The sequence below is a fragment of the Ovis aries genome, chromosome 2 (genome assembly GCF_016772045.2).
Source record: "Ovis aries strain OAR_USU_Benz2616 breed Rambouillet chromosome 2, ARS-UI_Ramb_v3.0, whole genome shotgun sequence".
Taxonomy (NCBI): domain Eukaryota; kingdom Metazoa; phylum Chordata; class Mammalia; order Artiodactyla; family Bovidae; genus Ovis; species Ovis aries.
Genome location: NC_056055.1, coordinates 37833953 through 37860336, shown reverse-complemented (window position 1 = coordinate 37860336; position 26384 = coordinate 37833953). Strand labels below are relative to the sequence as shown.

Below are 26384 nucleotides of genomic sequence, written 5' to 3'. Positions count from 1 at the left end.
GTTCCTATTCCATGTTCTTATTTCAGCATTATCTCTAGCCCACACCTCCATCCTCACTCCAGTGTAATTCTCTTACCTGCTGTTTTCCTGAAACACCAAGGGGTATCTTTTTACCCCTGGATAGACTCTCCAGTGCCAACTTTGTCTCTGGACTTTATAATCTGCAGTTGGATTTTTCCTTACTCTGCTCCACTCACCTGTAGGTCACCCACTATGTTATTATCTTGGATCTCTAGTACCACTTGCACTGTAGCCAAGCCTTGGGGATGAGATATCCTATTTAGTAATTTCAGCTGCTCAAAATAGTGAAAAAATAAAGGTGTCTCAGATTTTTGTGTCCATTTTCCTGTGCCCTTTTCCCCTTCCTCGTATCCCTGAATGATCTGAGGGCTTTGTCCACTACTTCACATTTGGTGGAACACAGACTTTATATGAATAGATGCTGCTCTGTCTAGATTCTCAAGTTGAGTCAACTCTTTGCTGGTTAACATGAAAACACCCTCTTCGTATCCTTTAACATGGCTATTCTGGACCACTTTACTGACCTTTTTCTGCCCCTCTTACAACCTTGCTTCTTAGAGCAGGAGAAAACTACACAATACCTACTTGGTCTAATTTACCCATTCCCCCCTTAAGTTCTCTCTTATGTATCCAGAACACCTTCTCTGCCAGCTTCTGAATTTGTCTAATCCTCTTGCCATTTTGTAAGGCTCTCCAACCCCATCCTCAGAATCCTGCCTGTGTGAAAGCTTTGCGGACAAATCCTGGATTGAGTGAGAGGTTACCTTTATGATCTCGCTCAGTTCTTAAGTATATGTTTCTATGGTACCTGCTACCCAACTTCTGTCAATGGAGTGTAATTTAAGAGCGTGGTCTCTAGGGTCACATGGCCTGAATTCTGAATCTGCTCTGGAATACCCCTTTGGCCTTGGGGAAGTTACTGTTTACCGAGTCTCAGTTTTCTCATCGGGAATGTAAGGATTAAATGAATTAACGTATGCAGAGTGCTTAGAATAGTGCAAGTACCTAATAAATGTTAGGGCTTATTATTAAACCTGAAACTCGCAGGCTGTGCACTGAAGCCTTTTGTGGTCAGATCTGTTTCAGATAGTCTGTAATCTTAACGGCAATAATAAAGCACTATTTTAGCCACTTTATACTTGTTACTAACCTTGCTTTAATTTTCATAGCAATTCTTTGATGTAGGGATTCTTACTATTCCATAACTGGGATTAAATAAATTGCATAAAAACACAAGTGATGGACGGGGACTTAAATCCATCTCCCAGGCCCTGCTGATTCAGAGAATATTTTATATACTAGGCATAGTCTGACTTTGCTGCTATCTGGTTTTGTATCCTTAGGCGAATTGTTTCATCTTTGGACTTCAGGGACAAACTTGACTACAAGGAAGCATGTGGCCTGCGGAGGTGGGGGATGGATGAGTAGGTTGAAGGGGCATAGGCTTAATTTTTGAGACTCTGGGATTCTGACTGTATTAACAGAGGTTATGTATGGAAAACCTAAAATACATTTCAGGGGGGATGAGGTGGGATGTATTCTTCCTGCTAAGTACGTCTATGTGAAGTCTTCACTTAAATTCCACAATGACCCTTTGAAATAGTATTATCAGCTTTTGTCATGTATGTGGAAACTCAGGCTAAAAGCGAGCAAATGATTTTCCTGAGCTAATACTATAAACTGGAGGGTCAGGCTTTAAACTAATTTTCGCTGACTCCAAAGCCTGTTAACTTAATATTACGCAATGCTACCTTAGAGTTTTGAAAGACCACATGGAACCTACTGATTGATGTCTCATCCCTGAACTGTTCGCTGACCTTACATTTCTCAATAGAAATAAACACATTTATAACTAATGCCTGATAGCCCAGGTGAACAGTTTTACTTAGCAGTTCAGCAGTGGCCGTCGGTAAGGCTGCCAGTCAGTCTTCCACAAGCAACTTGAACCCACCACCTTCACAGAAAACACAGGCCTTGTGCGGAGACTATTTTATACAAAGTCCTTAGGAAGAGAACTCTTAGGTCTGGCTTACAGTCTCTGGGGCTTCATGAGTGACCAATTAATTACTTATGTGTCTATTTCTTATGTCCTAGGTGCTTTTAAGTTCAATACGGATGCTGCTGAGTTCATTCCTCAGGAGAGAAAAAATTCTGGTCTGTACTGTGGGAGTCAAAGGAGACTAGATTCTAATAGAATTGGTAGAAGAAATTACAGTTCACCACCTCCCTGTCACCTTTCCAGGCAGATCTCTTATGATGACATCTCTGCTGTTCATCAGCACAGTTTTCATCCTTTGGGAGGCAAACCTAAGAGTCAGCAGACTTCTTTCCAGTCCTCTGTTACTAACAAATCTCTCAAGAACCATGGCCTTCAGAATCAACCTTGGCAGAAATTGAGGAGTGAAAAGCAGCATATCAGAGTCAAGAGAGCACAGGGCCTCACTGACCAGACCTCAGATGCACCTGGCCTAGAAAGCGTGGCCAAGTCAGAGAGTGGGACAAACCTCAGAGAGCACAGTCCTTCCGAGAGTGAGAAGGAAATTGTCGGTGCAGATCCAAGGGGAGCAAAACCCAAGAAAGCAACCCAATTTATATACAGCTATGGGAGAGGACCAAAAGTCAAGGGGAAACTCAAAAGTGAGTGGGTTCACAGAATGACTCCCAAACCTGAGGAGGCAGGACCTGAAAACACCAAACCAGCAGGGGTTATCCACCCTGACTCTTCGGATGCTTCCTCTAGAAAAGTAGTAGCGGATGGGGCCAGACGCGGCGAGCAGAGAAGACACCCACAGAAAAGGTCTCCCTGGGAAGTGGAGGGAGCCAGGCCACGACCAGGCAGGAATCCACCAAAACAGGAGAGCCAACGACATACAAACACAGGGTCCAGAGACAACATGGCCTCCATTCCAAAGGATGATCTTAATGAAAGGCCAGCAAAGTCCGCCTGTGACAGTGGGAACTTGGCAGTCGTCAGCAGGTCTTCTAGAAGGGCTGACCCAGAGAAATGTGCTGTAAGGAGGCAGGATCCTCAGGTAGCATCTTTTCCCCGAGGCAAACAGAACCACATGCTAAAGAATGTGGAAACACACACAGGTAAGCCTACCTAAACTGGTGGAAATGTTTTCTTTCTTCCTTTTTTTAATTTTAATTTATGAATTGGTAATACACTCATACAATTTAGAAACCAGAAAATATAAAAAGGTACACGGTAGAAAGTCTTTCTGTTCTTGTTCATCGTCTGCTTGGGTCCTGCCACCACCTGCTCCTCTTCCCAGGAGATAGCCACTTACTTAGTTTTTACATATCAAAAAAGTGAAAGTGTTAGTTACTCCATTGTGTCCAACTCTTTGTGACCCCATGGATTGTAGCCCACCAGGCTCCTCTGTCCATGGGATTGCCCAGGCAAGAATACTGGAGTGGATTACCATTTCTTTCTCCATTATATATTATAAGCAAATACAAATAAGGAATGTTTTTCTTAACAAATAAGGAAATTAGTAAGGGTTTTAAAAAGCACAGATATGGGTGATATAGATGTTTGGCTACAAGATTTTTTTGAATTGTCAAAAAACAAGTAGGGATGGTAATGTCTCTACTACTTCTAGTTCCAGCCTGTGCATCATCTCTTGTCTGCTCGGTCGGAACAGTTCCTGACTAATCTTGCCATCTCCAGTTTCTCTCTTTTAGTTCACTTCTTACATTAGCATCAGAAAGTGGTATTTCTGGGACTTTCCTGTTGGTCCAGTGGTTAAGACTTTGAGTTTCCACTGCAAGGGGCATGGGTTTGCTCCCTGGTTGGGGAACCAAGATCCTGGATGCCATGCTACACACCCCCCAAAAGTGATATTTATAAAACACTTATGGAGCTGGGTCACTCCCCTGCTTGATTCTGTTCACTTTTTCTCATCACCTACAAATTCTGCCTTACACAACAGCCTCTGCTGCTGCTGCTTCAGCCCCCACCACACTTTATTCCCTGGACTCTGGTACTGTCATCTTTCCACACGGTTACATATGTGGTCCCTTCTGTCTACACTGGCTACTAACTACTCAACTCACTGGGGAATTCATACTCATTATCCCCTTATTTACTTATGGCTGTACTGGGTCTTTGCTGCTGCTCAGGCTTTTCTCTGGCTGTGGAGAGCTGGGGCTGTGCTCTAGTTGCAGTGTGCAGGCTTCTCATTGCGGTGGCTTCTCTTGTGGAGCACGGGCTCTGAGGTGTGCAGGCTTCAGTAACTGCAGCTTCTGAGCTCTAGAGCACAGGCTCAGCAGCTGTGGCACCTGGGCTTAGTTGCTCCAAGGCATGTGATGGCTTCCCAGACCAGGGATTGAACCCACGTCTCTTGCACTGACAGGCGGATTCTTTACCACTGAGCCATCAGGGAAGCCCCATACTCATTTTTCAAAGGCTATAGTTTAGTCACATGTCCAGAAAACGTTTTCTCACCTCCGCAGATAGCACTGATCTTTGCTTGCCTGGTGACATGTCTTCCCCATCCACATACATGCTTCTGTTGGAGCACTTAGCATCACCACTGGAAACCATCATTTGTTCACATATCAGTGCCCTCCACCAGTTGACGTGTTCCTTGAAGGCAAAGACTAGCTTTCTTTTCATTGTTATATCTCTGTTGCCCAACACAGGTCTTAGAACACAGTAGTTACTCAGCTCTGACTGTTAGAGAGTTCTTTTTTACATTAAGCTGAAAACTTCTTTCTGGTAAATCCTTCCTGTCCCCTCGTTCAGCTTCTGTCCTCTGGAGCTGCACAGCAACTAGTCTCTCTCCTCTCAGCTTCCCTCCCACTCATGGCAAGTCAGTTCTTTGCAGTATTGAAGACCCTTCTCATTTGCCCTGAGTATATATTTTATCCAGGATAAGTAGGTTCATTCCTCCAGCTCTTCCTTACGGACCATGCTGGTCTCCCTCCAGTTTAATGTAACATACAGCCTAACACATGAAGCCGCCCCCTGCCCAGGCCTGTTTTTACACAAGCCTAGTGATCTAGTTCTCATCTGCTTCACCAGGCACTCCTTCTTGGGACTTTGATGAGTGTGAACCAAGGCAGTATTATACCAGATTTGTTTTTGAATTCTCAAGGCTGGTTAGTAGTTTCCTATTGCTTCATAACGAGTTGCCACAAATGTCATGGCCTAAGGTAACACAGCTTTACTGTGTCACGGTGTCCATGGACCAGAAGTCTGGATGCGGGTTAGCTGAGTTTCTACTCAGGGTCTTAGAGGACTGCAGTTTGGCTAGGGATGCAGTGTTTTCTGAGGGATGGAGTCTTCTTTGATGCTCACTGGTTGTTGATAGGATTTAGTTCTTTTTTAAAAATGTATATTTTTTTATTTATTTGACTGCATCATGTCTTGGTTGCAGCACATGGGATCTAGTTCCCTAAACAGGGATCAAACTCCAGACCCCTGCATTGGGAGTGTGGTATCTTAGCCACTGGACCATGAGGGAAGTCCCAATAGGATTTAGTTCTTTATGGGTACAGAATTGAGGTCCACATTTCTCTTTTTTTTTGGCAGCACCACATGGCATGCAGGATCTTAGTTCCCTGACCAGGGATCAAATCTGTGTGCCCCCTTCAGTGGAAGTACAGAGTCTTAATGCTGGACTGCCAGGGAAGTCCCAAGGTCCCCATTTTCTTGCTGACTGTTGGCTGGGGGTCACTCTCAGCTCTGAGGGCTGACCTGCAGTTCCTTACCACGTGGTTCTTTTCACAACATGGTAGTTTATTTCTTCAGGGCCTGCAGGAAACCATCTGCTCCAGATTCTTTACATGATTTCTGTCTTTGATCACTAGACTCTTTAAAAAGCATTCAGTTGATTAGATCAGTTCCTCCCGTGCTCAAGGGGAGATTATCCAGGGCATGCACACCAGGGCTGGGAGTCTTGGAGGCCATCTCAAGTTCTGCCTAATGAATCTCTTGTGGCGTCACATACCGTCATTCTCTTGAGACCTCTTTATTCATTTTTATTGAGTAAATGCTTTGTGCCAAGCACTGTTCTAGGTACTAGGAATACAGCACTGATGGCATTTACATTCCTGGCAGGGGAGACAGGCAGAAGCACTTAAATATTTTAGCCAGTCAGGTGATGATAAGAACTAAAATACAAGGCAGATTAAGAGGACAGAGTAACAGGGGTGCCAGTTTACATAGGTTGGTCTCTTTCATGAGGAGGCATTTGAACAGAGACGGGAAGGAAGTGCAGAAGTGCGCCACATGGCTTTCTGGAGAAGAACATTTTAAGTAGAGAAGCAAGTGTAAATCGGGGTGGGAGGGACAGCGTTGTGAGCAGTGAAGAGGTGGGTAGGAGAGGAGGTCAGAGAGACTGCAGAGGCAGGGTTGTGTGAGGCTCTTAGATTTGGTTCTGAGTCAGACGATGAGATGCAGCTAGGAGGCTGGGAGACTTTGCGGGGAAGAGATGATCTGAAATGATCACCCAGCTTGCTGTATAGGGAGTGGGCTCTAAGGATGCAAATGGATGAGTTAGGAGGCTTTTGCAGCAATTCAGGTACTTGATGGAGACATGGATTAAGGTAGTAGTGGTAGAAGAGGTAAGAATTGGTTAGATCCTGGGTGTGTTTGGAAGATGAAGTGGACAGGATTTACAGATAGATTGGATGTTGGATGGAGAAAAACGAGAGGAGTCCAGGATGTGCTTGAGCAGTTCAGAAGGCGAGATACCACTCACGCTTGGGAGAGAAAGTGGTGTTTTGTTTTTAAAGTTTTTAGTTTGGAATAATTATAAACCTACAGAAAGATTGCAAAAGTAGTACAGAGTATTCCCATATATTCTTCACCTAGCTTCCTCTAATGTTAACATCTTTGTCGAAACAAGAAATTAACACTAGTACCATGGTGTTAACTAAACTTCACACTTTGTGGGTGGTGGTTTTTTTTTTCTTTGCAAGGCTTGCAGGAGCTTAGTTCCCCAACCAGGGATTGAACCCAAGCCTTGGACTCTAACCACTGGACTGCCAGGGGTTCCCCCAGACTTTATTTGGATTTCACCAGTTTTTCCTTTAATATCCTTTTTCTGCTCCAGGATCCAATCCAGGATACCACATTGCATTTAATCAGCATGTGTCCTTAGCCTCCTCCAATCTATGACAGTTTCTTGTTGGAAAAGGTGTTTTTGCGTATCTTTTGCTTTGTCTCCTCCTTGTTCAGGAAAGATAAAGAATTTGCTTAAATTTGTTAGAATTCAGTTGTCTACTGGACAATAGATCTGTTAAGTAGAGAGTCGGATATAAAATTCAGGGAAGAGATATGGACTAGAGACTTAAATTTGGGCATTGTCAGTGTACAGATGGTGTTTAACGGACTAGAGGAGGTCACCTAAGGTGTGAGTGCAGTTAGAAAAAGAGTGAGGATGGAGCCTACTTCATCCTGGCTGTAAAATGAGCATCCAGTAAGGGAAGTGGAAAAAGAGTAAACTGAACTAGGAGGTGAAACGTTCTAAACACCAAAGAAAGAAACTCAAAGAGGAGGGAGTGATCAGTTGTGCCAAATGCTGTTGATCAGCGCAGAAGGATGGCTGCATACTGACCATTGTATTTGGCCATCTGAAGGTTGTTGGTCTTGCTAAGAGCGGTTCTAGTGGAGCAGTAGAGATGAAAGCTTGATTGGAATGGAGAGAGGCTCACCCTAGATACGCCTCCATGGCTCTCTGAGAGCCGCCTTTGTTCACCCTCACTCTGTACTGAGGGACCAGCACTGCCTGGTCCTCCCAGCTGTCTGGATTCCTCATTCTGCGGTAATGAAATCCCCTACATCCTTAAATTGTTTCAGCTGTGCCCCCTCTTAAATGACCCGTGGCCTCCTCTCGGGTCACCCCTTTCCTTACAACTTTAGAGTCTGCTCTTTTCACTTATCCCACTCACCTTAGATTCTGGAAGATGGGAAGAGCACACTCCTTCCCCAGGGTCATTTCTACACTATTTTTGTTCTACCTTTGTATCATTTGAAGCTAATGCTACAGAACCTTTTCTCTCCACCTTCATGTCTCATCTTTGTCATCTGTTAGCCTCCAAACCTCCCAACCCTCATTTATTAATGCATCTAGCCTCTTATCTTTTCTCTGCCCCAGTGGTTTTCAAGGTATAGTCCAGATCAGCAGGCATCAGCAACACCTGGGAACTTGTTAGAAATGCACATTTTTAGGCCTCACCTCAGACTTCGTAAACAAAAATTGTGGGTATGGGGCCCAGTAATCTCTTCTTTTAAGAAGCCTCCAGGTGATTCTCATGCAGTTTCAAGTTTGAGAACTACTGATTTACCATAAATCCTGCTGTTGTTCTGGGTGACTTGAATGGTCATATGGGTTTTTTGGTCTTGCCAACTGCAGTAACCTGCACATCATTCCTCCTCCACATCCACTACCAGGGAAATGACCCTGGGGATGCCCCGTCTCTGCAATCCCAACGTCCTGTGTGCTGCCTTCTGACCACAGCCTCCTGTCCTTTTGGCTCTCCCAGTCTCTTCCACCCACTGCCAGTTCTGTCAGTCTCCTTCCCTTCTTCATTCCCCGCTTCAGGCTGGGCCTTGCTGTATGTCATTTGAAGTGTTGACCCTTCTGCCAGGACATTTTGAGGAATCCCAACCCTGGATGGTTGCTGCATCCAGCTTTTCTACCCTGTCTGGGTGACAGAAGGCCATTCCAGGAAATTGTGTAACAGTACAGACTCGGTGTTCATTCACCCTCTGAGGGAAGCCTTCCTGATCACCCTATTTCAAACTCTTAATACTTCCCCCACCCGCCTCTCACTAATCTCTGCCTGGCTTATTTTTCTCCATAGCACTTGTCACTATTTGTTGATACTGCTTATTTTCAATATTCATTTGTTTATTGGCTACCTTCCACCATAAGATGGCAAACTCCCTAAGGGGAGAAGATTCTTTTCTGTTTTGTTCACTGTATATCCTTAGTATCTAGTATTGGGTTGGCCAAAAAGTTCATTTGGGTTTTTCATAAGATGTTACAGAAAAACCCAAGCAAACTTTTTGGCCACCCCAATACATTGTTGCTTCTCAGTGAATATTTTTAAATAGTGGTCTCCAGTTTGGGCCTCCCCCAGTGGCTTGGTGATAAAGAATTCATCTGCAGTGCGGCAGCCACAGGAGATGTGGGTTCCATCGCTGGGTCAGGAAGATCCCCTATAGGAGGGCACGGCAACCCACTCCAGTATTCTTGCCTCGAGAATCCCATGGACAGAGGAGCCTTGCAGGCTACAGTCCATTTGGTTGCAAAGAGTCAGACACCAGTGAAGTGAAGGAGCATGCATGTACGCTCGCTCACTCCATCCAGCTCAGTTGGCTTTCATTGCCCACTTCCCCTTAAATGACCTTGGGCAGCTGTCCTTCCCATTTTCATTTAAGACTACTACAAACCCTTCCCACACTTATTCAGACCTTCCTGACATTCACTGATCTCCCGACCTCAGCAGACCTCCTTGCCTTTTACTTCGCTGAGGAAGGGGAGGTCATCACTTAAGAAAGGACATACTTTTCTCAACTTTTTGCAACTTCAGAGACATCTATGCCTGTTCTTCCTTTTCTTTCATTCTGAGATCTCCTTATTTCCTTTCATCAACCTTTTTACATCTGCTCCTCCAAATTCTCTTCCTGAAGCTCTTCCCGAGTCTGGGGAGATTCCCAGGGAATCTTCCTGACCCAGCAGTCGAACCCATGTCTCCTGCATTAGCACACAGATTCTTTATCACTGAGCCACCTGAGAAGTCCACCTCTGTGCTGTACTGACTTAAAAACCTTTACCTGCGGCCCCTAAACTCTGCCACAGGCCTTAGACTGACACAAATAAACGTGATGCCTGACATATACTTCAGACTCAGCAAGACCATCGTAAACACATTGATCATGCTTACATTGCTTTTTAAAAACAGCTGCTTTAAATAAGGTGGCTTACTAAAGTTGATAGGTAAGTAATTTTACTTTTCTTTCCACCATCCAGATGTAATCAGCTTTGACCTTTTAATCTGTTTCCTTAAAGAATTTTTCAGTGCTCAGTTTTACATAGTTGAAATCATATAATAAACATGTTTTATCCTTTTTTGCTTATTATAAATATTTCCCACTCATTAAGTAATTTTGGTAAACTTTAAATTAATGTATATATGCCGTAAATAGATATGCATTAATATTTAAACAGTCTCCCCCCCTTTTTTCTGATATATTTTAAATTAAATTCCAGATATCAGATTATTTCACCTTCATGTATTTTAGGTTACATCTCTTTTAATAATATGGCCATTTTCTTACATAATCACAGTGCCATTATTGTGCTTAACAAAGTTAGTGATAATTAATTCCTTGAAATCATCTAATACCCAGTCTACAACTGAATTTCCCTGTTTGCCTCAAAAAATGTCTTTTTACAATTGGATTTTTCAAGTTAGGATTGTTTTAGGTATTTTGTTTTTAATAATTTATTGGTGTATCTGAAAAGTTTGTAGGCACTTCTACAGAGAGGTCTCTCTTCTTCTGATGACTTCACTGGGTTGTTACTCTCTTTACTGGCGTGCTGTCAAAGTCTAAGCATAAAGTAGACAGCAGCCGTGACTGAGGGATGGTGGAGGAGCTCTAGTGGGATGGGGCTTGGGAGTGAAGAAGGGCCAGTGTCAGGATGGGCTGCACCCAGCCCGGACGAGAGTCTTACACCTGAAATGTGATAGTTCACTGGCACAGAGCTATTCTTGGTTAGTGCCCTGTTTTACATGTGTTACACATTTTGATAAAACTGAAATGTTGGTGAAAGAATTATACTGTCTCCCTTTCTAGTGTCTTGCTAGAGCCTTTTACTGTCATTTATTACTTTCTTTTATTCGTACAGCAAGTATGATTGAGTGCCTTCTATGTATAGTTAGGAAGTAAGGTAAAATAAGTGAAATATATGATATTAGACCTAAGTGATGGGAAGAAGACGAGAGAGATATGGCATGCTTAGGGGAGTGGGTTCCAGGTTTTAAAGTGTGGCCAGAGACTGTCCTGTTGAGAAGATCATATTCTGAGTAAACACCTGAAGGGGCTGAGGAGCTGAGTTGTGCAAATGGCTAGGCAGAGAGAAGGACAAATTGTAAAAATCTCCCTGCAGGAACCTGCCTGCCAGTTTGGGGCTAGGAAGGAGGCTGGTGTTGTCTCAGAGTAGTGGCCTAAGGAAAGAGGAGTCACAGGTGAGGCCTGGAAGATGGTAAAGGGCCTTGTAAAGATTTTGGCTTCCAGAGGCACCTGATGGAGGAACCTTTGACAAGTTCTGAACGGAAGAGTGTATCTTCTAATTTTCATTTGATGGGCTCCCTCTGGTGGCTGTGGTGAGAATAGCCTGAAGTGGGCAAGGGCAGAAGTAGACTAGTTGGGAGGCCATTGTAATAATCCAGGTGAGTGGATAGTGGCTTAGACCAGAGTGATAGCAGCAGAGGTTGGATTCTGGATCTGTTTTGAAGGTATAACCATCAGGATTTGTGAACATACTGAACATGGGATGAAAGAGACATGGGAAAGGCTGGAATTTGTAGGATATTCAAAGTTGGCAACTGTCACCACTTAACTAAATGTATGTGCATCCTAATGGTCAGATTTCACTGTGACTGGACTTAGAAGCATCACAGTAGTGATTTCTTAACAAGCAATAAATTTAATGAATAAGAGAAACAGTAAAATAAAAAGACAGTCTTCAGGGTAAAAATTGTAGTGTTCTCAGGTATGTTCCATACTTCACTTAACCTTTCTGCGTGCTTTAATTCTAACTCAGTGCTGTTCTGGAATGGTCAGTAGGCATTTTCTATAAAATTCACCCTAAGTATAAGTCTCACTGACCATTCCTATGCCCCAATCAGCTTCATATATGAATGTCTCAAACTTAAATCTTGCTCTTTTATGGGCTTCCTCTTACCTCCAGAATCTTCCAAATGTAGCATGGTAACTGGTAGGAAATATAATTAACTTTGTTATTCAGAAATATTAACCTATGCAAGGTAGGATATCCCTACTTTTAAGAAAGAATCTGATTCCTTGGTTTTTGTAATAGAATTCAGTTTTATAATGTATCCATCTGTGTCTACAGCAGATCAGTTTCCCTTTCATCAGTCACTTGCAGTATCTTCATTCCAGGCTTTCTCCAGAGGAAAAGCACTAACTCAGAAACTTTACAGATGCTTTGCTGATCCTTGGTTGACTAAGGACTGTTTTTCTGTGTTTGAGTTTCTCTGTTTTGTTTTTAAACAGGTTCTCTAATTGAACAGCTCACCACAGAAAACTATGAGTGCATGGTGTGCTGTGAGCTGGTCCGTGTCACCGCCCCAGTGTGGAGCTGTCAGAGCTGTTACCATGTGTTTCATCTGAGCTGCATAAAGAAATGGGCCAGGTCTCCAGCATCTCAGGCAGGTCAGTCGTTTCTGTCTTCTGAGTAGTTTTCCTCATCCATTTGGTATGTTCAGGTTTAATTCTCCTTGAGTATTTTATCTGCAGGGAGAGTATGTTGTCCTGAGCACATATTTTGGATGACCATTATTAAGCTATAAATCTTAAACCAGCTAAAAATAACACATTAAAATATACTTAAGGTACAACATAATCAGTGGCTTTTACTGAAAATGTTTGTTTTATCCAAATAGCAACTATAGAGAACAGCTTTTTAAAAATTGAGGTATAGTTTGTATACAATGTTACGTAACTTTCAGGGGTATAGCATAGCTATTCGCAATTTTTAAGGTTATATTCCGTTTATAGTTACTATGAAATATTGGCTATATTTCTTGTGTTGTACTGTAGATTCTTGTGTTGTACTATAGATCCTTGTAGCTTATTCATTAGAAAAGATTTCTTGTACAGTTTGCTTTAAAAAATTTATAGAAAGCAATATTTAATTTACTCTTAGGATTTTGAGTTTGCTATAGCTTTAACAAATCTTCTCCATAGTATTTTGTGGGCTTTTCCTGAAGTTATAGTAATATTAAGGGATAATGCAAATATTATTAATTATATATGCTTTCTGAACTTTGGCTCTCCTAATTTAAAACATTTGGGTTTTCCTGCATGTACGCAAGTTTTCTGGGGCTTCCCTGGTAGCTCAGCTGGTAAAGAATCACCTGCAATGCAAGAGATCCCAGTTTGATTCCTGGGTTGGGAAGATCCCCTGGAAAAGGGATAGGCTACCCACTCTAGTATTCTTGGGCAGGATAATGCGAGTATTATTAATAATATATGCTTTCTGAACTTCGGTGCTTCTAATTGAAAACATTTGGGTTTTCCTGCATGTACTCAAGTATTTTATCCTACCTTTTTTTTCAAACCAAGGTTCAGATGATTACTTTGCTACTGAAAGTAATAGAACATTCTCCCGCAAAATAAAAAGTCAATTTTATGAAATGCTGGAAATGTTAACTAAGACCATGGTGATAATCATACTGTAATATATAAATGAGTCACATCAATGCGCTGTGCACCTTAAGCTCACACAGTGTTATGTGCTGATTCTATCTCAATTTTTAAAAGTAGGATGAAATGCATACCTACTTTATTCACAGTATTTGAAGTCCTTATAAATATAAGCCTAAATCCAATATTTAAGCAAAGCATTCGGTATTGTCAATTTGTTTCTTTAAAGTCTGATCGTTAACATGGAAACTACTACCACTGCTTAGGTATCAATGGCTTTCTATAGATTTAAAATGTTTTAAATTACATGTGCTTTTGTAAGGAATTTATTTTGATTTCCTCTCATTTTTCTTGACAGATGGCCAGAGCGGTTGGAGATGCCCTGCATGTCAGAATGTTTCTGCACATGTTCCTAACACCTATACTTGCTTCTGTGGTGAGTTTTTTTGTTTTTTTTTTAACATACAGTGATGTGTTTTGCTTTCACTTTGTGCATTGCACCTTATTTCCCAGCACAGGAGAGGCGGTGTGCTGGGCATGCTTCAGAAGTTACTAACGAGACTTCAGAGCTACAGCGTCTGTAAGACATCGCATGCATGTGGGAGTCACAGACCTTTGTGTTCTTGGCACACTGTTCTGGAGATAGGCCTTCTCATCATGCCCACCAGATCTCCTTGGTCCTCTCTTTAGATCAGAGCTGATCAGATGGCAGAAGTGGGTACAGGTTGCTTCTCACCTCTAACTGTAACTCACTTTGAAATTCTAGATTTGAATAACATGAATGAAGAGTAGTGTGAAGTGTACTTTATTTAATCCAAGAAATCAGTCTTTGGCCTTTATAATAAAGAGAGATTTTCTGTAAGCCAGCATTACAAAGTCTGTATCCTTCTGCTCTTCCTCTTTATGGAATACTTTTTCCTGTTTTGGAATAGTTTGGTTCTTCCATGTGTTAGGAAAAGCACTTTTTGTGGTCTAGATACTTGTATCTGTTGCTAACATATTTCCTACATGTCTTTTCTCTCTCTCTCTTTCCTGCCTGTCTTTTAATGGCTAGACTTTACCACCTGATGGATAGGGAAGCCCGGTGTGCTGCAGTCCATGGGGTCGCAAAGAATCAGACACAACTGAGCGACTGAACTGAACTTACCATCTGGCTGTTGATTTCTCAGATTATATTTCTTAACCATTTTTCTCCCTCCTTAAACTGCTTCATTTTTACTTCTGTCCTCATTACCTCTCTGAAACTGTATTCAGAAGTCATCGATGACTCCCTTCCTAACCAAATTCAGGGCTGATTTTATAAATTCTTGAATTTTTTGGCCACTCAGCAGCCCTTTTTACTTTTGACCATTTGCTTCTTGAAATGACTAGCTCTGTTTCTTTTCTGCTTGCCCTCCTTTTTCTGATTAATTTACTCACATTTCTCTTCTTGTTAGTTAACTGCCAGCTTCCACCAAGAGTTGGTCACTGACCATCAACAGTTTTTAACTTCTAGACTCAACCTCTTTGTGAACTCAGCTATCTTCTTTTCTTTAAATCCGCATCCACTGTTTCATTCAAGATCTTACCCCAACCATCCTCTTCCAAAGAAAACCTCCCTTTCTCATCTCCACTCCCACTTTGGCCACTCTTATCCAGTTCTGCTGGTCTCATTTTTCATTGCGAAAATCTGAGGCTTAGTAGATACTGAATTAGTATTAGTTGAAGGAATGAATATTCTTGAATGTACTCCCAGAAAGGCAGCAAGAGATCAATTGTAAATTGGGCAATTAAGACCAATACCAAGGCTTAATTATTTTAAAGGATTTTTAAGCATGAAGCACCATGATGAAATTTAAAATCTTGTTAAAGCCTTCACTGACACACTGTATATGAGAACCTAAGAAGGTAAAAGAATGTAAGGGTGAAGGTCAAGATGACCTGAGTGACTTTATTGAGAACTTATTAACGTACCAGGCACCATGAAGAAACAGAGGAATGAGACTATTAATTGACTTCCCAGAGGTTAGAGGCTAAGATTTAAGACACAATTAACTTGCTGTTCTACTTGAAGTACAGAGCCTGTGACTTCTGGCTGGATGATAAAGGGGGCCTTCATGAAGGAGGTGATATTAAAGGGGCTTGGAAATGGGCTTGGAAACTAGGTTTAAAACCAACAAGGCTTAGAGTCTGTTGTGAGGAGTCATCCAGTTATGGAGCCCAGGGTCTATGAAGGTGGAGGAGTAAGAGATGACTGGAAAGGTAGGGGTGACTTCTTCATGCCAGGCCTAGATGTTGGGACTTCATTTATCAGGCTGTGGGAAGCCACTGAGGACATTAAAGTGATTCTTTATGAAGATCAGTCTGGCGGCAATGAGTAAAGTATTTTGGGACCTAAAGAGTTTGGGGACTTATAATAACTCAGGTGAAGAATGGTGAAAGTCTAGAATGGGTTTTAGAGTGGGACAGAAAGGAAAGAGTGTAAAATTTCAAAGGTAAACAGGAATTAACAACAGTGGGAAAGGAAGGAACCCAAACGTGGCTCCAGAGTTTCACGCTTTTGGAAATGGTGATACCGAGAACAGAAACGGGCAGGTCAAGAGAACCAGGTTTGGTGGAGACAAGTGAATTCAATTTAGAAATGTTTAGTTGGAGGAGTAAGACAACCAGTGAAAGGTGTTCTACAGGAAGTGAGGAATATTTGAAGAAAGATCAGGATTTAGGGATGATAGTCGCACTTGAGAGCAATAGATGAGACGCTAGTAGGTGAAAGGGTAATGAGGGAAAAGAAGTCGATAATGCAGAACCCTGGCAGATGAAGGGGAAAGAACCACCTTTTAGAGTCAGGGAAGGAGGTGGGGCCATTGGAAGATGTAGGAGAAAACCTGGGCACCATGTTGAAGCAAGAAAGCACAGAGTCAGGGAGGTTTTTCTGATAGTGTGGAGATGAGGTTCTGGCCAGTAGAGGAGGAGCAGGAGTTGAGGTGGAGGGAGACGCAGTGGGAGGTACACTGTGCAGGAAAATTGACAAGATTTGGTGATTAAACAGAATATAGAAGAAAAAGGAGGATGACTCTAGTTTTTGAGTTTGTGAGACTCTTGACCGTGATGGTGTCACTAACAGAAGCAGGGACCCCTGAAGAGGTTGGGGCCTAAGAAGAAAGATGCCGACTTAGTAGATACATAGGCAGTTTGAAGTGACTGAAACCTCAAGCGTGGATGTTCAGCAGACAGACAGACATGTGGGGCTGAAACTGCAGATTCAGGGCAATGTAGAAAACAAAGATTTAGGACTCATTGGCCTTTAGGTGTATTGAACCTCACAGAAATGAACAAGATTTCTGAAAGAGACTGGCAAGAGAGAAAAGCAGAGGCCAAGGATCAGGAATTGGCTTCATTTAGGGTGTAAATTGCCCAAGTGAGAATGAATTCCTCAAGGTCGAGGGGCAGTCCCATGCCTCTCAGTTTTACTCTTCTACCCATGCACTGAGTTCGTGAAAGAGGCTTACTAAAGATTTTTTGAGTGATTTGATTATAAAACTGTAACCCTTTCATGCCTGTATTACAACTTTAGAATAGGCAAGTTCCTGCTACGCAGGGGAGCCTCCGTTCTTTCCATCACTGCTGCCTCCCTGCCAGTGCTGTCTTCGCCTATTTCTTCTCTCTGATTCTTAAAGTAGATACTCCGCTGTCAATTCAAAGACCCATTTATAGAAGGACTTATTTTAAAGGATTGTTTTTAAAATCTTAGATTAAATTAGTGAAAGTGACATATTCATAAGTAAAAATGACTAGTTTGTCTTTTCCAGGTAATCCCAACTTTATCATACTCGGTAAAGCTTTTGACAAGTAACATTACATTCAACTTTTTATTTGAGGATAATGTGTTTATTGAACTAATGAAAACCTCACTCACGTTTCATACTGTCTGGTTATATTGTGTGATTTCACTGAAGTCTGCGGGATAACAGTTGAAATTAATACCAGTAACTCTCTGATCCGATATGTTTTAGGCAAGGTAAAGAATCCTGAATGGAGCAGAAATGAAATTCCACATAGTTGTGGTGAAGTCTGTAGAAAGAAACAGCCTGGCCAGGACTGCCCACATTCCTGTAACCTGTAAGTTGGAACTCTAGACTCCTGGGGATGAGCACTTGCTGTGTGCCAGGTACTCTACAAAAGTTGACTTGCTGAATCCTAACCATAGCCCAGTGATGTATAGATGTTTATCATCTCCATTTTACAGATGAGAAAAGAAATGAACCATAATAAACAGTTGATCAGTTACAAATAAATTTCTACAGGCTGACTTCAGATGTAGGTTTAATTCCTATGTTCATCACTTAACAGTTATGTGATGTTGGACAAATTACTTCTCTGAGCCTCAGTGTCTGAACCTGCAAGGTAATAATGATATGATCAAAACTAGTTGCAGAGTTCTGTGAATATTAAATTAACACACTTAAGAGACTTGGCCCAGAGCCTGGCACATGGTAAGTGGTCAAAAATGGTAACACTTGCTTTTATCACCCAAATCTAAGAGTAATACAGACACCAGAGTGTTGCTTCTGCTGTTATCTAGTTTTCTGTTGCAGGAACAGGAGTTGGTTCAGAGGTCTTGTGATCACCATGTGGGGGTGGTGCTGGGGACCGTCAGTGGGAGAGCTGTTCAGACTGGTCTAAAGAGCATGGTCTGCCATCTGCTGGGCAGTCAGCCCCTCCTCTTCCTTTGACTGCTTTCCTAGATCAGAATCCAGAGACTCATCTATTCCTTCCCTCAATTGACATTTTGAGTAAATTCAGTAATAAAAAATTAACCCTTGCATGAATTATCTTCCCGAAGCCTTCAATAGAAATGGGCCCCTGTTGTGACTATCAGAGGACACCAACTGTGATGCAGACCAGATGGTCAGTCATTAAAGGAGCATTTTAAAACACAAGCGCCCAGTCTCTGCCTCAGAGCAGTTAAACCAGAATCTCCCAGGGTTGGGTCTAAGCTTTGTAGTATTTTTGTTTGGTTTTTTAAAAATTTTATTTAATTGAAGGATAATTGCTTTACAATATTGTGTTGGTTTCTGCCATACATCAACATGCATCAGTCATAGGTACACATGTCCCCTCCCTCTTGAACCTCCCTCCCTCCTCCCAACCCATCTGACCCCTCTAGATTGTCACGGAGCACTGGTGTGAGCTCCCTGGGTCATACAGCAAATTCCCGCTGGCTGGCTGTTTCTCTTGTGGTAGTGTATATATTTCCATGTCACCTTCTCTGTTTGTTCCACCCTCTCCTTCCCCCTCTGTCCACAAGTCTGGTCTCTGTCTGCATCTCCATTGCTGCCCTCTAAATAGGTTCATCAGTACCATCTTTCTAGATTCCATATATGCATTAATATACAGTATTTGTTTCTCTCTCTCTAACTTACTTCACTCTGTGTAATAGGCTCTAGGGTCATCCATCTCACTGGAACTGACTCAAATGCATTCTAAGCATTGTAGTTGTAAAAGCTTTCCAAGTGATTCTAATACGGAGCAGTGTTGTGAACCATTAAGTCCAGGGATTAAGTCCAGGCCTCGGATGTTTGAAATAACCTGGAATCGTCCACACCTGACCAACAGTTTGTCTCTCAGTGTAAAGTTATGTAAATGTCCAGCCATGAAAATAATTTCATCTGAAAGTGTTGAGGCATATCATATGGAATGTAGCTATTGAATAATGATACTCATCCTTAAAGAACCATGCTTAATGTTAGTCTTCTGTGGTTCAGTCTGTCCAAATGGGTCACCTAAGGAGACTGGGCACATGTTTCTAGATTGTTTTCAGTGTTTAAAACTGATTTAGTAATTATTATTACTGATTTAGGAGTTACATTAAAAAATCCACTCAGGCACACCTGATGTTTATAGCAAATTCTGATACCTACTTGATGAATTCAACTCGTCTCTGATTGGCTTGTAACTCCCAAAGGATTGTCATTTGCCATCACGTAGATGCTACCTCCTCCCACCTCCCCTGCCAAGTTCCCAAAATGTTTTAAATAGTGATATTTCTGTGTAATTACCAGGGGTGTCTGCTTTGAAGAGGGTAGTAGTTGTTTAAATATATCCATTTTGTTATTTTTTTCCTTTGGTCTCTTTTATCATAGCTCCTATTAAAAAAAGTTCTGTTCAGAGGCCTGATTCTGACCTACAGCATATCATTGAGCCCAGTCCTTTCCACGAGTTCCTCTCCCCTTTGCTACTCACCAGCAGGCCTCCCCTCACCCTTGCCTTCTTTTCACTGTTTGCATTGTTAGCCTATCACCTGTTAGCACTTCACTAGCGGATGAGAACATGTCTGTACTTCTCATGGACCTAGCAGATTTGAGGTCTATTACGCTGAACTGGGAAGCCTGCCGTGCTGCAGTCCATGGGGCCGCAAAGAGTTGGACACGACTGAGTGACTAAACTGAACGGAACTGAACATTGATTGAGTTCTGATCTTCTAAAGGACTCTATTAACCATCCTGAGTGGCCACCTCTTTATCCCTACACATTGCACTAAGTGGGCCAAGACCATATTTAGAAATGCTTTCTTTGACTGGTCAGACCCAAATAAGACCAATATTTTGACCTGGGCTTTTCTTTTCTGGTTAAATATTCTAAAATGGTACTGCTATCAATCCTTTCTATATAAAAACATTCTTGGTGTCTTTGTTTAAATAGTTCATCAACTTTAGGTAAATACTAAAACATTTCATAGTAAGTTTATTTGCTGCCATATTCACAGTCAGGCTCAGTTGGGGCAGCTTTGTTCAGGGTTGGATACATAAATGTGATTTATTCATTAAAACTTTTCTTTTTTAGTCTGTGCCATCCAGGACCTTGCCCACCCTGCCCTGCCTTTATGACTAAAACATGTGAATGTGGACGGACCAGGTAAAGTTAGACTTGTACTCCAAAAGAAGACTTCCGTTTCCACACTGATGGTTTATGTATGAATTTCTAAAATGAAAGATTAGTAGGTAGGTGCAGATAGTATTTATTTACTATCATTAATACATGGTAGGTGTAAATAGTACTTTTCTGTGAATAGTAAATCCTGTGCTGCCTTAATCCTGTTTTGCACTCTTTTAAGTGATTAAAAAGTTATAAAAAGTGAGATTATCATTTTAAGTGAAATACTATGGGACTTTTTTCTTAACATCTTCAGTGGATGAAAGAACCAGGAGTTGAACCCCAGCCTGCTAAGGTTCAGCAGGCAAGGATCATTTATCTGTGCCTACCGTAATATCTGGTGTCTAGGGGGTTTTCAGTGAATATTGTTGAAAGAAAGAATAAGTGGCCCCCAGAGCCCGCCCTCTTTTCATTACAGTGCAAGTTATGCTCTATCAGTGCAGGGACCATTGGTAGCTGCATAGCTGTGGAGTGCCTCTGAGGTCCAATGAAGACCATACAGTGATTCCTGAACCACAAGATGAGATGGAATAGTGCAGATTTTTCAGTGATAAACATAAGTGTTTACTGAACTTACAAGAGTAGCAGTGTAGCCTGAGAGTCACATGCAAGGCCTTCTGGTCAGAAAGCCCAGGTCAGATTTGGGCTCTGCCACTAACTAGTTGTTGACCTGGGCAAGTTGCTGTCTCCTGCTGAGCCTCATTTTTCTTATCTTCTTATGGTAGAAATAATAATGTCTTCCTCAAGGGGTTGATATTAGCTGTGATGCTGAGCACTGGAAACTGACCATCTATGTATGTAACAGTGACTTTTTAAAACAAAATACATAGCTGAAGTGAGAGTAGTGGAATAGAATAGAACTTTTTGTGGGAGAGTAGATTGCAAGCTCTAAACCATTGCCCTGAAAAGAAACCTGAAGACAATTGTGTAAGAGCAGTGGCCTCATATCCTTCTCTGGCTAATAGGTCAGTGAAATCAGGATGTTTATTAGAACAAAGCCAGAATTATTTCCCTTCCTGAATCAAAGTCACATACAGTATGTTCTTAAGTACAGTATTAAGAGCTGCCGAAAATGCCAGAGTGCAGGGTCCCAGGAGAATGCCATTGTGCTTGCATTCCAGGAATATTCGTTAGAACTACATCTTCCAACTTCTCCACCCAGATCTGTAAGATACTGTGGGAGCTCCAGGCTCTTTACCGTCCTGCATGCTGCTTCAACTCAGAGGAGAAATCACAGTGTAACACATACTTAGGCCCTCAGTTCCTCTCTGGCCAGAAAATAGGGGACAGAGAAGCAAAGGAGGAAAAAGAAAGTGGAGAAAGGAAGAGTCATTGAGGGAGTGGTTGGAGGAGGGAAACAGAAGTCGGAGAAATGGGGCCCAGCGAGGTTTAGTAGGTTTTGGGGAAGGATTAGTTTAGCTGTCAAACAGGACCTCAGTGTCCAACATTAGGCTGCTGCTGCTGCTGCTGAGTCACTTCAGTCATGCCCGACTCTGTGCGACCCCATAGACAGCAGCCCACCAGGCTAATGCCGTCTTTATGTTTTCTCTTTCTATAGGCACACAGTTCGCTGCGGTCAGGCTGTCTCAGTTCACTGTTCTAACCCTTGTGACAATATTTTGAATTGTGGTCAGCACCACTGTGCTGAGCTGTGCCATGGGGGTCCATGCCAGCCTTGTCGGGTCATATTGAACCAGGGTAAGTGGTGAGCACACCAGCCAGCCCTACTTAGGGACTTCTTTGGAACCTTATTTACAGTTGTATTGATGACATGGATTTTTCTCAAGCCTGTACTCACGAAGACTCTATTAGGTCTGTTATCTTGGGTAGGAAGAACTGGAGATACATGAATGAATGGATGGTTTTCATTATTTTGGTCACATAATACTAGTATAGGTCATTGTCCTATAGAATTTGGACAGTAGGTTTTTTTTAATGCTGTTTAAAAGTAACTGCTTGAGAAATCTTTTTGTAGTAACTACTTGAAAAGGGCGCAGAAAAGGCCAAAGCAATCTTGAAAGAGAACAAATTTGAAAGACCTGATTTTAAGGCTGATAAAGTATTAGTAATAATGACATTGTAGTTATTGGTATAAAGGTAGACTAGTAGATTCTAACAATAGAGTCCAGAAATAGACCTCAGTATATTATAGTCAGTTTATTTCAGCCAAGATATTAAGTTAATTCAGTGGGAAAAGGAGTCTTTTTACAAATGGTCCTAGAACAACTGGATGTTTATATGGGAAAAAAGTGACCCTCAACCCCAGTCTCACTCTTTACACAGACATTAATTCTATATGGATCTTGGACTTAAATGTAAAACCCAGGAACAGTTTCCAGAAGAAACTATAAAAGAATATTTTCATGACTTTGGGATCAGGCAAAGATTTCCTAGAGCAACAAAAAATGTTAAATTGAACTTTATCATATTAAGAAATTTCTGTTCAACAAAAGACAACATTAAGAAAATGAATAGATAAATCACAGATTGTATGCAGAATATTTAAGGTACCCCTTCTAAAGAAAAATAGAAAGATAGTCTCCTACAAATCAACTTGAAGAGGTACTTCACAAAAGAAAATAATTATAAATGGTCAATAAACACATAGAAGATGCTTGATACCTTTGAACACTAGGAAACTGTAAATTAAAGGCACAGTAAGAGTAGAATAGTATAACCACTTTAAAAAACAGTCTAAGGAATCTCCCCAGTGGCCTAGTGGTTAGGATTCTGCGCTTTCACTGCCGTGGCCCAGATTTAGTCCCTGGTCAGGGAACCTAGGTCTCACAAGCTGTGTGGTGCAGCCAAAAGGAAAAAGAGAATAGTGTAGTAGTTCCTTTAAAGGTTAAACATAGAGTTGCCATGTGACTGCAATTCTACTCTTTGGCATCTACCCAAGGGAAATGAAAGTATATGTCTATGCAAAACTTCTAAATGAATGTTCATGGCAGCATTATTCATAATAGTCAAAATGTGGCAATAACGCAAATACTTATCAACTGATAAATGAAATAACGTGATATATCCATTAAAAGGTGTATTATTCAGCCATGAAAAGGAATAAAATATTGATACATGCTATGAAGTAGATGAACCTCCAAAATATTATACTAAGTGAAAGAAGTGAGTCTCAAAAGACCACTTACTATATGCATTGTTTTGTTTATCGGTCCTCTGGGAAGAAGGTCCTGTTTGTTCTTAGTTCAAAGAATAGTTGTTTGCCCTCAAAAATAATATCTTAGGAAGCTGGTAAACTGACCTAATGTCCATCTTTATAGTGTGTGCTTTTTAGCTATGATTCATTCTGTATCCTTACCATTATTTTCCTTTTTATTTTCACATCTTTTATGTTCTCTTCATTTATCTCATATATTCTTATATGCTGCATTAAACCTATTTTGAGATAAGGCAGGAGTAAATGTATACTGGCAGTTTGGTCTTAGCAGTATAGATTGTCTTTGATCTGGACCATTTTTAGCTCTTGATTCATATTGGACTAAATGACACTTTTTTGTCAGATTTGTATGGATCCCAGTCTCTTCCTTTCTGTTTTTGTGTATGTAGCTGATTTTTTCAAAGCCAGTTGAAGACTTTTTGTTTGGCCATATTATATATCTGGCGAAGTATTTAGGCCATCAGCATAGTGGCTGTATCAACTTATATTCCCACCAACAGTGTAGATGGGTTCCATTTTCTCCACAGCCTCTCCAGTATTTATCTGTAGACTTTTTGTCTCAAGGTGTTTTTTAGTTTCTGTTTTGTTGAGGTTTATTTTATTCCCTAGTATTGTCATCAGTCCTCGAGAATGTTCGTGTGTGCTTGAAAAGAATTGTCAGTTTTCTGACCCTTGATTCTTTGGTTCATAGCTATCTTATACCTCTAGAAAAAAAGAAGTCTGTTCTATTTGAGCAGACACTTAGCAAAAAAAAAAAAAAAAAAAAAGCCTGCTTGCACAGTCTCCCTGTTGCTAGGGTTTTGTTTACCAATTTGTTGATTCTGCCAATCTTGATTGCATATCCTGCACCTATAATTCATCTAATAAGTAAATCTTTATTTAATGAGTTTTAGAACAGGGAATGAAACAGCCCATGTATTTACTGGGAGAGTAAATATATATTTTAAAAATCAAGCACCTTGGTTAATATCTTTATTGATAAAGTTTTCATTATAAACTAAAAATGTAAAGTGACCCTTATCAGAAAAATTATCTAAATTGATGAAATTTAGTCCTTACCAGACTTTGTTACATATTAGTTAGAAACCAACTCTTTTCTTGTTTGCTTTGAAAATAACTCCTTAAGGGCAGCACATAAAGCAACCCATTATTTCTTCAACCGACAGAAAAATCTATAGATATTAGGCTGAGTTCTCTGTATAGTCAATAAAAGTCTCAAGTTCTTTGAAACACTTTTTACTCAGTATCAGGACTCAGACATGTTTACTTCAAATTTAAGTAATCTGTAATCTGTAGAATACAGATTAGTAAGGATTTATATTGTATCTATCTTCAAGTTTCTTTTTAGCAGCAGACACTTTTCCTAAGCACCTTATGTGAACCCCAAGATACGAAGTATTAAATCTATGCTGCTTGGTTGAAATGAGGGTGGAATCCAGTCATCAATGCCTCCATAATTATCCCGTTTAGCTTCCATCTTCTGTGACATCTCCATAGGACCCCAGGCCTTATGGAGCAGTCTGTTTCACTTTAATGCTCATGTTGAGGTGTGCTACAGGTGTACCATGAGATGTGTTAAAATTAACAAAACCTTCTAAATTTTTTTCCTATGGTAGAGCTGTTAGGTGGGGCTTAGAGCTGCTGTATAAGCCGCATTTACTTCTGTGCCAGGTCTGATCAATAGTAGTGAGTAGGATTTTGTGTCTTCTTATAGATTGCTTAGAGTATTTTAAGCACTTGTGCAGATTACTAATCTTTCATTTTTGAAATTGTGTCTTCAAGTATGCTACTGTGGCAGCACTTCCCGAGATGTGTTATGTGGAACAGACATAGGAAAGTCTGATGGATTTGGGGACTTTGGCTGTTTAAAGATATGTGGCAAGTAAGGTTTTACGTTTTTCTCAGTTACAATAAAGCTGTATTTAATGCAACAGTTATGTAATAATGTGTTGTTTTTCTTAACAGGGACTTGAAATGTGGGAATCATACGTGTTCTCAAGTGTGTCACCCTCAGCCCTGCCAGCCATGCCCACGGCTTCCCCAGCTGGTGCGCTATTGCCCTTGTGGGCAAACTCCTCTCAGCCAGTTGCTGGAACTTGGAAGTAGTGGTCGGAAGACATGCATGGATCCTGTGCCTTCATGTGGAAAAGTGTGCGGCAAGCCTCTGCCTTGTGGTTCCCTAGGTAACTATTGGGCGGAAAGTTTCTTTAAAATGTAAACGTAAATATTTGGCAGCAGTGACTACTTAAACAAAATAGTATTTAATTCTAATTACAGTATCAGAGGTTTTTCTAAATAATATGATCAGATTTGTGTGGTTACTTTTTCTTTCCTTCTCAAAATATACTTGTGAAAGCTCACATTTGCCTGAATGATCTTTCTATTAGTAATTCAGGTATTGCCAACTCAGGACAGTTGTGGTTAGATACTGTTTTGTTGGGGGGGTGGGAGGGGGAGGTTGGGGTGTTTATGATTTCTCTTAGCAGCCTATACTAGTATGAATGCCAGGTATCCTTTTAGTAATTTAGGGTTTGGCAAGTGTTTAGAAGCATTTTCATATAATAGAAACATTTTAACTGGGTGAGGTGTTTTAAGAACTGAAATTTTAAGTGCACTTAAACTTTATTCATTTGAACCACTCAAGAAACATCTTTCTCTTCAGATAGGTTTCCCGTCTAACTGAGAATAACACCTCCTGAAACTCATTTTGAAGAGACGTTTTTTTAAAATTTACATTACCTTCTTTCTTTGAATAGAGGTTACTGAAGATAATTTCTTTCCCCTTATTTGACTGAATCATCATTTCCCTGAACCTCAGTTATTGTATTCTACTGAATACACTGATTCCCTCTGGGCTTGCTGAGT

At 41.1% G+C, this 26384-nt stretch overlaps 1 protein-coding gene across 11 annotated transcripts in view; it reads left to right on the top strand.

Moving 5' to 3' along the window:
* NFX1 (nuclear transcription factor, X-box binding 1) overlaps positions 1–26384 on the top strand; it is a 63942-nt gene that overhangs the window by 1481 nt on the left and 36077 nt on the right. For 4 of the 11 annotated variants that reach the window (XM_042243102.1, XM_042243101.1, XM_042243100.1 and 1 more), the window contains exons 2-10: positions 1365–1445; positions 2116–3114; positions 12281–12439; positions 13791–13868; positions 17425–17530; positions 20255–20326; positions 21903–22042; positions 25302–25401; positions 25485–25702. In XM_042243102.1, coding sequence (XP_042099036.1) covers positions 1365–1445; positions 2116–3114; positions 12281–12439; positions 13791–13868; positions 17425–17530; positions 20255–20326; positions 21903–22042; positions 25302–25401; positions 25485–25702 — 1953 coding nt within the window. The remainder of the gene's footprint in view (positions 1–1364; positions 1446–2115; positions 3115–12280; positions 12440–13790; positions 13869–17424; positions 17531–20254; positions 20327–21902; positions 22043–25301; positions 25402–25484; positions 25703–26384) is intronic. The other 7 variants (XM_004004144.5, XM_012118454.4, XM_060409150.1 and 4 more) reach the window with 2 other exon arrangements.